A 15,287-nucleotide genomic window follows, 5' to 3' on the forward strand; every position below is an offset into this window, starting at 1 on the left:
TGTTTGCATGTGTGTGTGTGTGTCACACTCTAATCTTTCATCATCCAGCACAGGATCACCTCCTCCAATGCCACATCCCCTCTCAAAAGATCTTTTTCTTGAAAGTGACCTTGCCAGTGCTGGGACCACATAAAAAGCACTCAGTCCACTCTATGGGGTGGTTGGTGTTAGGAAGGGCAACCAGCTGTAAAAACCCTGCCAAAACAGGCAGTGAAGCATGGTGCAGTCTTTTGCCTTGCTAGCTCTTGTCAAACTGCCCAACCCATGCCAGCATGGAAAGCAGATGTGAAATGATGATGTATGTATGTAAACAAGAGATATGAAAACACATCATTTGGTGAAACAGACCAATATTTTCCAAAACTCAAACACAAACATGAATTGTTCTTATGGAAAATTTTGAACATCCATTTCACATAACAAAATAAGTTACTGAACTGAGGCATGGTATGAATGGTTAAGAAATTCATTTCACAATCTTATTATTCCAGGTTTTATTCCCTTAGCACCATCTGAGTGACAGAGCTGTGTGGAAAAAACTGTTTGTTGTACACGTGTGTCTGTGTCTGTCTTTTAATAATGTAGATCAGTGATGGATATAAACATCAGTGAGAAAAACAAAAAAACTAGTATTTCCCAAACAAAATTCATTGAGATATATTTGTTCCGCATTAAGGTACAGACACTTCCTTGTCATATTCAGCATCAGAAATACACAGAGTTGAATGCTTATTGTCCAGCAATCTCCATATACAACTTATATATATATATATATTTATTATTATTATTTTGCTTAAGAAGAGCAATACTAATAACCAACTGTTAGAACTCGATATACATAAGAATCAAGTATCAGTTGAGTATAGACCAGTAATGTGGAGGCGCAATGGCCCAGTGGTTAGGGCAGCGGACTCACGGTCGGAGGATTGCGGTTTCGATTCCCAGACCGGGCTTGTGTGTATTTATTGAGCAAAAACACCTAAAGCTCCACGAGGCTCCAGCAGGGGGTGGTGACGACCCCTGTTGTACTCTTTCGCCCCAACTTTCTCTCACTCTTTCTTCCTGTTTCTTGAGTAACGCTGCGATGGTCTAGTGTCCCATCCAGCTGGGGGGAACACCTACGCCATAGAAACTGGGCCCATGAGCCTGGCTAGGCTTTGAAAGGGCGACGTTTTTATAGACCAGTAATAAATTAAAATGACAAGTGAATAAGAAATTATGCTGTGAACTTCATTAGCTTATGGCTGTTTCTGCAATAACATGCAATACGCTATCTGAATGCTTTTCTATCACTCTATAGCTTCAAACATAGAATGCAACATACTCACTTATTCTTGTGGGACTAGTTTTTAATAGCCAAACAACTTGATTACGATCCAAACAGAATAATTGAAATTCTTATCTAAGTACTGAAATTTTAACCCAAATACCAATCTCCACCTAGCATCATTGAAAATTCGGTCCACTTATCTCAATTATTTTTTCTATTGCTACCACTACAACCTCTTGCCCCTCTGACCTTACTAACTTACATTTATGTTAGACTCTACTGTGTCACAAGGTTCAATTACGTTTCCACTCATGCTTCTGTTTATTAATGACCTACTAGCAGACACTATTAAACACATGCACTCTTAAGTAGATACAACCAACTTTCACTCCTTAACCTTCTGCATACAAGCATCACACACACACTCCACATGACCAAGAAAACTTATGTCAGACTGGCAGATTCCAAGAAACATTCTTGCAGCACTGTTGTTTACTTACTGATCAACAACGCACAGTTTAAAATTCTCAAATTTAAAATACTGCATACAGAACATGGATGAAAAAAAATAATATTTTTTTCAAAGCCTTGCATTACAGGTGAAGGTCTTTTGTCATCTTTTGTCATTCATCCCCGATAACACAATATGCATCTTTTGTCATTCATCCCTGATAACACAATATGCTTTACCAGCATTGCCTTACTGGCACGTTAGAAAATCATTTGAGCGAGGTCATTGCCAGTGCCGCTGGACTGGCTCCTGTGCAGGTGGCACATAAAATACACCATTTTGAGCATGGCCATTGCCAGTACCGCCTGACTGGCCTTCGTGCCGGTGGCACGTAAAAGCACCCACTACACTCTCGGAGTAGTTGGCATTAGGAAGGGCATCCAGCTGTAGAAACTCTGACAGATCAGATTGGAGCCTGGTGCAGCCATCTGGTTCACCAGTCCGCAGTCAAATCGTCCAACCCATGCTAGCATGGGAAGCGGACGTTAAACGATGAACGATGTGAGCAAACTGTTACACTTGTCACAAATTAATTTGTAATATGAACATGGTCAACAATCAGTCAAAGTTTCTGCTTGAACTGCAAAAGCGCACCCAGGCAGCCTTCGACAATCACAAGACAAATTGGGGTCTCAGAATGAAACTTATTTTTCCTATATGTTCTATAATGCCTTTATCACTGGTTCATTTAACATGGCTTTTTTTTTTTTAAACCAAACACCAGTAATAAATGAAGATAGATGTACTTTAGCCCAGATTAGTTGCTGGCCCTCAAAACAAAAATGCAAAAGTGAAACTCATTTTAGAATGCTACTTTCTTGCCAGATCAGACTGGAGCCTGGTTCAGCCTCCTGGCGTGCCAGTCCTCAGTCAAACCATCCAACCCATGTCAGCATGGAAAGCGGAAGTTAAACAACAATGATAATGAGGACTTTCATATCTGGTTTAATGAAACTGGTAACACACACAGACACATACATCCACTAGAAGGCTTTGTTAACAAAGACTCAGTGATTAACAAGCTATTGGTATTCATTTTTTTCTAATTCTCCTACCACTACTACATGGCTCCTGTGTCAATGTACTGGCTAGCCATTTGTGTTAATATCTCCACCCAACTCTCACGCGCACTGACCAACCTTATTTTGACTCCCTCCCAAACTGCATTTTATACTTTTTCCGATTCTTCCTATCTGGAACTGCTGAACAGCGCTAACCACGACATTATCAACAGACTAGGAAGAGCCACAAAGGTCATGGTACTGTTCCTTACTTATATTAAGCTTTTTAAAAAAATTACAGTTTACATCCCCTCCCCTTCTGAATGAGCATCTGGCACGAAAATATTGCAAAGATTAATAGTATACAAATCAATAATAATAATAATAACAACAATAATAACAGTAATAATACATATCACACATCAATTGTTTCAACCTCACTTTGTCAATGAAAATTACACATTTGGGAGCACCCAAAAAAGTCCATGGGTCTTTTGCTCTCAAACCAGATAAAACAAATAAAGAAAAGCCTATTTTAGAGTCAATCATCTCTGAATAATTTCTGTAATGATCTGCCAAATCAAGACGAGGAACTGTAAAAAAATTCTCATGTTTGACAGGTAAACAGTTCTTAAAACCATTTATCATATTTCAAGAAAATTATGCATTAGGAAAATTATTCCAGTGTAACTGCAAATTCAGACAAACATTGAAATTTACAGAATTATATATAAGTGGTCTTTGCAATAAATAACACTTTGATTAAAAATCATGTGAAATATACTTACGCAGCTAGAGTTTCTACACCTTGCTCTTTGTAATGCACTCGGGCTCGAACTTGTTCCAGTTCTTGCTTAAGCCTTGCAACTCTCTGTTTTGCATGAGAAACATCAGCTTTCAGCAAATCTGGGTCGTATTTGGTGCTTCCTACGCTCGAGTTGGAATTCACTGAAATATAACAATTAGGTTAATTTAAAATTCTATAATGCATAACTTTTGGAATCAAAATGATAAATAAGATAAATGATCTATTTAGTCTTTGTATTTGGTTTGCAAGATTCCTGATGTGAATTTGCGTATTGAAACAAATTTTGTTGTGTCTTGGGAGGGTCATTATGCCAATAACAACAACACATGTACAGGTTCAGTTCCACTTCTTTATTATTGGTTAAATATCTAACTAACTAACTAACTAATGGATCATTTGTTTAACATGTTGGTTAAACAATCAATTGAAAGCTGACCTTGGAGTGAGTAGGGATGTCACGGGCTACTGAAAAGGTTGCAAATATTAACGAAAGAACTTTGACAGACAAAAAACAACTGATAGATTGTTTAACCAACGATTAGTTAATAATAAAGAAGTGGAATTGAACCTGTGTTTTGTGTTATTAATATTGGTGTAATGACTCTTCCAAGACACAAATTATCTACATTAGGCATAACGTAAGTATGTTCTTTAAAGAAACATACTTACATGACAAAAATTGTCAAGGGTTTTCAAAATAATTATTTCATTCATTAAGCATTTTAACTTAATTTTCTATATTATTTAAAAAAACGATTTTAAAAATCAAACTTACAACTAGTATGTGATGATTTCCATCCACCCAAAGCTTCATTGTAATGTTTGTAGTCTTCTTGAGCAAGTTGCAACCGTTGTTCTTTCACAGAGAAAATTTCTCTGGTTGCCTAGAAAAAATGAAATAACATGAGAATTATTTATATCCAACAAGGCCAAACATTTCTTAGTTTACTGCTTATGAAGGAAACAGTTTTAGTTAGAACAATCTGAATAAAATGTAAACATGACTTTAAATAATCTATTTAAAAGATTGACATGTTCAATTTAATGTTTGGTATTTTGGGTAAGTGTTTTCTACTATTAACCCTCGGTCAACCAAAGCCTTGTGAATAGAACTGGAAACTGAAAGAAGCTTGTCTTAATATGTGCACATATTTATGTGAGTGTCTTTGTGTTGGTGTTTGTCACTCACCACTGCTTGACAGCCAGTGTTACATTAACATCTCTGTAACTTAGCAACTGATAGAACTAGTACCAGGGTTGATTTAGAAAATTACTATTTCTAAATCTCACAACGAGAGATATTCAGCAACAGTACTTTGGAATAAAGATTGTTTGCCAACATAACATGGAAGTCCTGGTTTAGGACTAATGTTGCTGTAATTTAGCCCCAGGAGACGCCGTCTCTAGCTGGCTATACGACATGATCTGTGTCCTTATATTTTTGAACAAGGGAATCCTCACTTAGCTCAAAACAATATCTGTGTATCGTGATGAAGGGAAATAACCCAGAAATCGCAATACACAGATATTGTTTTGAGCTGAGTGGGGGTGCTAGATTCCCTTGTTTAAAAATATAAGGACACAGATCGTATTGTATAGCCAGCTGGAGACAATGTCTCCTGGGGCTAAATTACAGCAATATTTGTGCTAAACCAGGTCTGTCCTGTTATGTTAGCAATCTTTACTCCAGGGTTGATTTGTTGGACTAAACTTTTAAGGTAGTGCTCCAGCATGGCCACAGTTCAATGACTAAAACAAGTAAAAGATAAAAGATATACTGGGATTGTTTCGTTCAACTAAAACCCTTCAAGGTTGTGCCTCAGCATGGCCACAGTGCAATGACTGAAACAAGATAAAAGATATACTAGGATTGATTTGTTCAACTAAAACCCTTCAAGGTGATGCCCCAGCATGGCCACAGTCCAATGACTGAAACAAGAAACAGATAAAAGATCATGCTGATATGGGCTGGATGGATTCTCACACTCCAAATCACTTCTTGTTGTTGGGAGTTACTGCTTCCAAAGACTGGCACTCATAATATGTTGACTTTGGTATGATTTCTACAGCTGGGTGTCCTTCCTATTGCCAAATGCTTCACAGGGTGAATTGGTTGTATTTTCTTGTGGCACCAACACCAAAGATGTTGAATAACCCTGAGCAAGACAGGACTAACAGAATATCTCACAACTCTATGCCCTCTCTGCACATTTTCCAACCACATTAAGTGTGCACTAGGTGCATTAAGTGTGCATTTTGTGGTATCAACACTACAGAGGTTGCCTCAGTCAACAATCATCCATAGGGGGAATGTGAAAGGAGGAGTCCATTGTGGTACCAGCATAGGTGCAGGGTGTCATGTACATATTAAAGGTAGAGAGTACACGGCAACATAAGACATATAGACTGAAGAAGGGAATGGGAGACAACAGGGACAACAGTAGGAAGGCTCGAAAGGAATGGCTGTGAGGTCAGTGCAAGAATTAATGTATTCTTACATTATATGCAGTATAGTCTTTTATTCTTTTATTTGTTTCAGTCATTTGACTGCAGCCATGCTGGAGCACTGCCTTTAGTAGAACAAATCGACCTCAGGACTCATTCTTTGTAAGTCTCTTTCGCCGAACCGCTACGTTACAGAGACATAAACACACCAGCATCAGTTGTCAAGCGATGGTGGTGGTGGTGGTGGTGGGGACAAACACAGGCACACAAACGCACACACACACACACACATATATACACGATGGGCTTCTTTCAGTTTCCATGTACCAAATCCATTCACAAGGCTTTGTTCAGCCTGAGGCTATGGTAGAAGACACTTGCCCAAGGTGCCACAGAGTGGGACTGAACCTGGAACCATGTGGTTGGTAAGCAACCACATGGTTCCAAAATAACTCATCTTCCCCACCTCTCTCTCTCTGTGTATATATATATTTTTTTTTTGGGGGGGGGTAATATATATCCCTTCTTAAACATGGATGTTCTGTGGTAGATACCATGAGAGAAAATCTCGTATTGGCTTTGATGCAAAATGCACTCTTGTTTATATTGCAAGCTGAAAGATAAATCCTCATCAGAGACAGATAGATGTATATATATATTTACATGTATATGTATAATGCTGAGCATGCATATTAGCGCATACATGTAAACATGATTTATTATACACTGAAATTATTATTACATGATGAAGGCTGTGAAACAGCTGTAATCCTAAGGATGACAAGTGGTTAAATAAATATATCCACCTCTCATACCTCCTTACATTTTATGGTTTATGTGTGTGTGTGTGTGTGTGCGTGTGTGTGTGTATCAGGACTACAATCATTGTTTAACGTCCACTTTCCATGCTGGCATGAGTTGGATGGTTTGACAGGAGCTGAATAAGCAGAAAACTGCACCAGACTTCTGTGTCTGTTTTGGCCTGGTTTTTACGACCGGATGCCCTTCCTAACACCAACCACCCCGCAGAGTGCTTTTTACATGGCACAAGCACAGGCGAGGTCAGTTTCAGCAGGATATTTACAGCCTGATATATGTGTGTCTGTGTATATTTATACATATATGTATCGAGAGGGGAGGAGCAAGATGATGATGATGATGATAATGAAATTAGAGTACATTAGTACTATGAACAACTCGTTCAATATATATGAGACAACATACCAGAGTCAAGATAGTTAACTCTGATCGGTTCAGTCTAGCAAGCTGCATATACATATCACTTGACAAAAATTCCAGTACTGCTGGTGAAGGGTGTAAATAGACACTACATGGTATCTGTTTGTTACCTTAATGGGCAATATTGTAAATTTAGACAAATGTTCTTGTAATTTAACCCTGACAAATTCAAGCACTGACCATCTGACATTTTTAGGTATAGTATATCCTGAATAACAGCATTCAGTATATCAGATTTTTAAAGTGGTTTCAGCAAAATTTTACCCTTCAGCATACAGATTATTGTCAAATGTCATCCTTATTCATTCACATTGTTTTGAATTAATCACGCATTATCTCATAGCTTTGAGATTTTTATGATGTGACTGTTTATTTTTAGAATGATATTGTCTGGTAGGTGTGTGAGGCTGGAACTGATTGGTTAAGACATAAAACAGGTAGAAGAATATTTGGGGCCAGATATGGGCAGTTTAAATACTGAAGGGTTAACAGTTATTTACAGCCAGGTCAGTGACCATATAGATGCTACCTTTTAATAAACTGATGAAAATGGTGCTGAAAAACATAGCAGGACTTTGGTAACTGTTTTGTTAGTTGGCAGTACTAAGTTCATAGCCTCTTGTTGGGTTTAGGAGAGAATGGAAGTGGAAAAGATAAGATTTTATTTTTTCATTCCATCATCAATAATAAAATTGAAACCCCATCTTACATAGAGGTAAACAATAAAGAAAAAAAATAAAACTTCAAACAAAAAAAATATAAGATCAATATAAAAAATCATTAAGAAATGTGAGACACTGTGTTATTTTGAAAACTGACCCTAGGAAAAGAAGAACGAATACAGAAATCTATAACAACTGAGCTGCAAGTGGGAGACCAGCTACATTTATTGATGTTTCCTGTCATCAAATTGTTTGCTTGCTCTGAATTGTTCTAGAATACAGAACCCCTTACTTAGAAAGAGGTAATAGTTGAGAACAGGAAAAGCATCTGACTATAACAATCCTGTCTTAAGTACGTTTAGTTATATACAAAATCATTGAAACATTTATTGAAGGGGTAACTCAATACAATTAAGTAGAGTATCACATTTTATTTTCCCCAGGAAGAGGTTGACAGTAACATCGAAATTTCACCTCTATTAGCTTGAGATAGATTATATATATATATTATCTATTTTGAGTACACAGATACCTCTTAAAGGAGATGTTAACATCCAAGCTTTGCTGGTTTAATCTTATTTATTGATTTATATATATTTCCTGAGGAAATATTTAATTCAATATTTCAAGATGCAATTCTTAATTTCTTAATTTGTAATTGATTAAGTTTAGTATGGAAACAAATTGCAGGTTACAGAGAATTTTGACAATATGTAAATAAATTGAATTTTATTGGTAAAAATTCTCCATTTTCTCCTTATAATATTTCTTATATACATATAGCATCATTATCATCCTTAATCATGTTATATTTTCTTTTCCATTTATGCTGGCAAGGGTTGGACAGGATTTCTAAGGTAAATAAATGCCATTCGGAATTTTTTGTTTTTCAGTGTGCTAACGATTCTAACAATTCATTGCTTTGGAAGGGTATTTTATTATTTTATTTTTGTTTTATTTTTGTTAGTCACTTGTAGTCCAAGAAAGACGATTACGCAATTCTTGCTGAAAAAGTTGCACATATGATTTGTTTCTGGTGATCAAATGTTTCTACTGTACATTAGCTCAATCCCTCCATCAAAATGACACTATCTGTAGAGGTAGGTGCACAGTGTGCCACATGTCAAGATATTGAAGTATTCAAAGAGCAACTCGAAATAAAGTATTTTGTTCAAGAATACAATGATCTGGGAACCAAAACCACATTCCTGCAATCGAGGGTGTAATATCTTAACCACATGACCCCCATATTTTATAGATACCAGAAAAATGGAAGGAAAAGTTGACCTCAGCAGGATTTGAACTCAGAACCCCCTCCAAAAGATAAATTTCATGAGGCATTTTGTCTAATGTCAAATGATTTTGTCGATCCATCATGTTTACATGTAGAATGGGTATGTTTCTACAATATGAGAATAGGTTATGTTAATGGTTTAAATCAAATAGTAAATGCTGGGAATCAAAACATATCATTACCCAGTATGTTTCCAAGATAAACATCAATCTAGTCTTAAGACTGACTGACTGACAATAAATTAGTTTCTCTAACGACTTGTAAACTTACAGACCAGAATATTAACTTAAGAGAAATATCTGGTTAAGGTGACGAGCTGGCAGAAACGTTAGCATGCCGGACGAAATGCTTAGCAGTATTTTGTCTGTTTTTACATTCTGAGTTCAAATTCAGCCGAGGTCGACTTTGCTTTTCATTCTTTTGGGGTCGATAAATTAAGTACCAGTTACATACTGGGGTCAATGTAATCAACTTAATCCTTTTGTCTGTCCTTGTTTGTCTCCTCTATGTTTAGCCCCTTGTGGGCAATAAAGAAATAAGAAATATCTGGTTAAAATATTAACACCTCAACCCTTTAGCATTTAAACTGACCATATCCGGCCCAAATATTCTACAAGTTTTAAGTTCAAACTGACTGGTTCTAACCTCTCACACCTACCCTACAATGTCATTCTAAAAATAAAAAATCACATCCTTGAAATCTTGAAGTTACAAGATAATGCATGATTAATTTCATAATGATGTGTTTAAATAAACATTACATTTGATAGAATAATGTGAATGCTAAACGGTTAAATTACAACACACCCAAATGAGTGTAATCTAAGTTACAAAGGAACAGTATGTCACACGTAGCCAGTTTATTTCAACAGAGTTTATAATCAAGAATTTGAAAGAATTTAATTTAAATTAACCATTTCCTTGGTATATTAAGTTGGATTTTAGAATAAATCTTAAAAATGATAGAAGATTTTAATCTAAATGAACAATTCTTTTAAAAACATGTGGTTTAGTATCAAAAATGGATATCAGTTGTGATTGATTCCTTTCATTGATTAATGCTAAAATCAAGATTAATCCAAAAATTGGTTATATCTGAATGAATGCAATCAAAACCATTCAAAACTAATTCCTAAAGTCTTTTGATACAAACTCACCTGAGACTCCCCCGTCCCACCCGTGATACAGGTTGCCCATTTTAAAGTGATCTAAATTAAAACCTTCCTTCAAGATTTCATGTTAATTTATGTTCCAAGCACCAGCTTAATAATGCCAAAGTTATTTCATAAAATTCATCATTATTTTCAAAGTTAATTGTAACTAAGGCAGTACTTAAAAAGAAATGTAACAGAAGAAAAAAGTTGAAACAGTAATGGACTGAAAAAACTGTAGATTTTCATTTGTATAATACAATGCCCCACTCAACCGTGAATAAAAAAAAAACTGACAGATTTAAATATCAAAGAAAAAGCTATTCTCCAATATCCATCACTAGTCTATTGTGAAATATTAGCAACTGATTTTACTAAATTACTTCAATTGTTTGAAGATTAATTACAAAAGTAAGGATTTAAGCTACTTCCAGCTCCTACAATATTGGGGATTTGATACGTTTTGATTCCCAGCATTTACTATTTGATTTAAATCATTAACATAACTGGTTCTTATATTGCAGAAACACAACACCCATGATTTTCGAAAACATTTTTCCGTGCTTAGAATTGCTGAAACATGGGATAAACTACCTGTGTCAGATGTTAGCTGTCAGGACACAACATCCTTCAAAATTGTCATGCTTCCTGAAGTTTGCCAACAGTACACCTGATGCCCCCTCAACTCACCCACCTCCCTCCTTTTTTTGTTATTGACTCATTCACTATTCACTTCCTCTGCATTATTCTATGTACTGTTCATGCACTTCTGGTTACTTTTTCTGATGAGTTCTTGTGCACCTGAGCACTGTATACAATAAGTTCATTATTATATTATCTTAGAAATGAATCTACATTTTATCGCTCTAAGTTTGAAATGTTGCTATGATGCAATGATTAAAGAGCAGAACTTCGGCATCAGATTCATAAATGGTAGGCTAAGTTATACAAAGCATTAATATGTAATATAGAACAGACTTTTAGAATATTCCAAATTTCCAAATAAAAAATTTTTTAACAGTAAATAATCATCATCATCATCATCATCATCATTGTTTAACGTCCGCTTTCCATGCTAGCATGGGTTGGACAATTTGACTGAGGACTGGTGAAACCGGATGGCAACACCAGGCTCCAATCTAATTTGGCAGAGTTTCTACAGCTGGATGCCCTTCCTAACGCCAACCACTCAGAGAGTGTAGTAGGTGCTTTTACGTGTCACCAGCACGAAAACGGCCACGCTCGAAATGGTGTCTTTTACGTGCCAGCTGCACAAGAGCCAGTCCAGGGGCACTGGCAACGATCTCATGTTAAAATGAAAAAAAAATTGATGGGTGAGATGGAAAGAAAGATGGGAAACAAATAAATAAATAAATAGAGTCAAACAAAGAGAGAGAAAAGCGAAGACTAACTTCTAAATCTTCTTGAGCTGTAATTATGTATTCTTTCAACATTTCTTGCTGCTTTTCCCTCCATTGTACTCTTGGATCTTCTAACTGGTTTGTTTCTGCAACATTCAAATTTCACACATTTCAAAATATGTTAGATACAAAAGCTAGATGATTCTGACATGTTAAATTCAAGCAAAACTTTTCATTTATAATTTTACTGTTCAAAATTAACTTTAAGCTTAATAGAAGAAATAATTTGTTGCAATTAAAAAAAATCTTTTTTTAATTTCAATAAAAATTTAAATACCAAGCTCAAGAAACATCTTAATTTATGAACATGTCTTCACTAAACACACAAGCTGAACCTAGATAGGCTAAAGAAGAATGGTTTGAAATACAAATCATTGATTATAAACAATGAATAAAAAAAGAAAAAAGCCAAAGGATGACAACACTGAACGTAAACAAGTTAAACATTAATGATCTTTAAAACATATTAAGTTGTCTTTAGAATTAAAAGAGAAGATAATTTGATTACAGCGTGGAAGGTGTTTATAAGCCATTTACAATAACACACAAAATCCGTTAGATTCACTTCAACATTTAAATTTAATTTGTCAAAATATTTTCGTCGCTTTGAGACCGCGACCTGTTCACTGACAAAATTCTGAGATGCAGCACAGAATTTTGTCAGTGAACAGGTCGCGGTCTCAAAGCGACGAAAATATTTTGACAAATTAAATTTAAATGTTGAAGTGAATCTAACGGATTTTGTGTGTTATTTTAAATGGCTTATAAACACCTTCCACGCTGCAATTGTTTTCGTTCCAGCACACGATCTCAGATCAGGTCACTTGCTATGCAAGTGCATCTCCGTAATAATTTGATTAAAACACTTGATATTTTAGTGTATTCTGAGAGGCTGACCAGCAACAAAAAATAAAATAGGTTTTTCAACAATAAAGAAAGAGCATCAACAACAATAATCCACTGTCATTAAGAGTTAAATATTTAATAACAGAATGGAATTTGTTCTAGTTAAATATTTGATAGCAAAATAAAACTTGTTCTAGTTATTTACGACAACAATGATACAAACTAAATTTTTGTTTAGACAATAATTTTTCATTACTATCTCAATATCAGGGCTTGAAAACTTAATGAGATATAATAATGGTTTCACATTTTGGCACAACGCCAGCAATTTTGGAAGAGGAGTAAGTTTATTTCATCAACCCCCAGTGATCAACTGGTACTTATTTTATTGACCCCAAAAGGATGAAAGGTAGAGGTGACCAGAATGTAAAGACAGATGAAATGCCATTAAGCGTTTTGCCAGGTGTGCTAACAATTCTGCCAGCTCGCTGCCCTTTGGGATGTAATAAAGATGCAGCAGAAGAGTTTTTATCTGCATTTGATCATTATCTACATCAATTTGATCATTATCCACATCAATAACAAAAATATTTCATTTTCAGCTCGAAATTGCACGTGTGTGGATTTAGCATTTAAAAGGAAAAAATAAATGAATTAACTCTTTAAATTTTAGTTGATTCTGACTGGAAAGAAACTTTACAGTAAGATGCTAATATATTTCTTAATAGAAACTAAGACAGGTCTAACATCAGACCAAAATACATGTAAATGGTTATCAGTCCTCAAGAAACTTTACTTTGGAAATTAGTTGTCATGCCAGCATGAATTAACAAGAGAACTTATGAATTATGCTTGTAACGACCATATAATTAGAATGGATAATTAAAGCCATATGAAGTAAGTGCAGTAAAAGAAATAATTCTAGAAGTTTCTCAAGAAAAATTACAGGAACAGAATTAGCAAATATAATCAATATAGTTTTAATTGCAACTAAATTTAGAGATAACTAAAACATCTTTTGTTAAAAAAAATATATTGAGACAACTTAACTGGGAACAGTTGTAAAGAGATTGATATGGGTGACATCACAACATAAAAGACTGAGGTAGTAGCTAATATTTGTATTATTTTTAAATAATCTTTTTATTAAAGCTGCTTTAATTGAAAACTTTTCATCCAAACTTAATTCAAATATTTAAAATTAATGCAGGAAACTTGTAGAAATTTCAGCAACACGACATGCGAGACTCCAGTGAAATACTGAAAGTAATAAGACATTCATTTCCATTTACTGAGGACACCAACATGCTCTTCATAATGACAACATAATTGAGACATGCTACCCAGGTTTGAACATAAAAACATGCTGCAGAATCTAACAAAAGAAATTCACATGCTATTTCAAGTAACTATTTACGTTTCGTTTTAAAATGATGATTTGCAATCAAAGTAACCATTAGATATTGAGAATTAACTTTGCTGGCTAGAAAGGTGTGCATTAATTAAGCAGTTGTAATATTATGTGTCCTCCAGATTCTGCTGAAATCAGTATGGCATGACGGTATCTAAAACATTGGTATTTAGAATCGCTGTAGACTGTAGGCTAGTGTATGGTTCAGAGTTGATATCATGCCTTGAAATTATATACAAACATATATATATATATATATATATATACATACATACACACATACACATATGCATATACAAATACATACATGCACAGACACAACACATATATATTTATGTATAACTGGCAGAAGTTACAGAGTACAGAGTGGCTCAAGGGCTGAGAATTTTGTGCATTGGCACTTATCAAACTTTGATAAGTACCAATAAATGAAACCCTCAGCCTTTGAGTCACTCTAATTTCTCCCGATTATTAATAAAAAGTACGTATTTAGTCATGCTTTTTAAGTTCTATTTTTCTGTTTGCATCACAAAACCTATATATAGCTACCATCATCATGGAGAGGATTGGACAATTTGATAATGATCCAATAGGCCCAAAGCTGCACCATGCCTCAATATCTGATTTTGCAGACATAATTCCAAACACCAACCATGAAAAGTACCCAGCATACTGGGTACTTCTTCAGAGCATCATCATCATCATCATTATTAAAGCAGCAAGCTGGCAGAATTGTTAGCATGCTGGACGAAATGCTTAGTGGTATTTCACCCGTCGCTACGTTCTGAGATCAAATTCCTCCGGGGTCGACTTTGCTTTTCAACCCTTCGGGATCGATTAAATAAGTACCAGTTACGCACTGGAGTCGATGTAATCAATTTAATCCCTTCCCTCAAATTGGAAGCCTTGTACTTCCAGTACAAAGGATTATTATTAGTATTATCTTCATCATCATCATCATCATCATCATCATCATTATTATTATTATTATTATTATTATCATTATCATTATTAAGCCGGTGAGCAGGCCGACTAGTTCTCACGCCGTGCAAAGTGCTTAGCAGCATTTCGTCCGACTTTACGATCTGGGTTCAAATTCCGCCGGGGGTCGACGTTGCCTTTCACCCTTTCGAGGTTGATAAAATAAATACCAGGTACCAATGGAACAGTTGCGGTCGCTCTCATCGCCATATCCCCTCCTCCGAAATTGCTGGTCTTGTGCCAAAAT

The 15,287-nt window shown here is 35.4% G+C and overlaps 1 protein-coding gene across 4 annotated transcripts in view; it reads right to left on the bottom strand.

Annotated features, from left to right (window-relative positions):
* The window catches only part of LOC106872603 (protein WWC2), a 98,129-nt gene that overhangs the window by 69,926 nt on the left and 12,916 nt on the right, over positions 1-15,287 (bottom strand). For all 4 annotated transcript variants that reach the window (XM_052973750.1, XM_052973751.1, XM_052973753.1 and 1 more), the window contains 3 exons: positions 11,794-11,888; positions 4,366-4,474; positions 3,571-3,730 (listed from right to left, as the gene is read on the bottom strand). In XM_052973750.1, the coding sequence (XP_052829710.1) occupies positions 3,571-3,730; positions 4,366-4,474; positions 11,794-11,888 (364 nt within the window). The remainder of the gene's footprint in view (positions 1-3,570; positions 3,731-4,365; positions 4,475-11,793; positions 11,889-15,287) is intronic.

This window comes from Octopus bimaculoides, chromosome 16 (assembly GCF_001194135.2).
Source record: "Octopus bimaculoides isolate UCB-OBI-ISO-001 chromosome 16, ASM119413v2, whole genome shotgun sequence".
Classification (NCBI taxonomy): domain Eukaryota; kingdom Metazoa; phylum Mollusca; class Cephalopoda; order Octopoda; family Octopodidae; genus Octopus; species Octopus bimaculoides.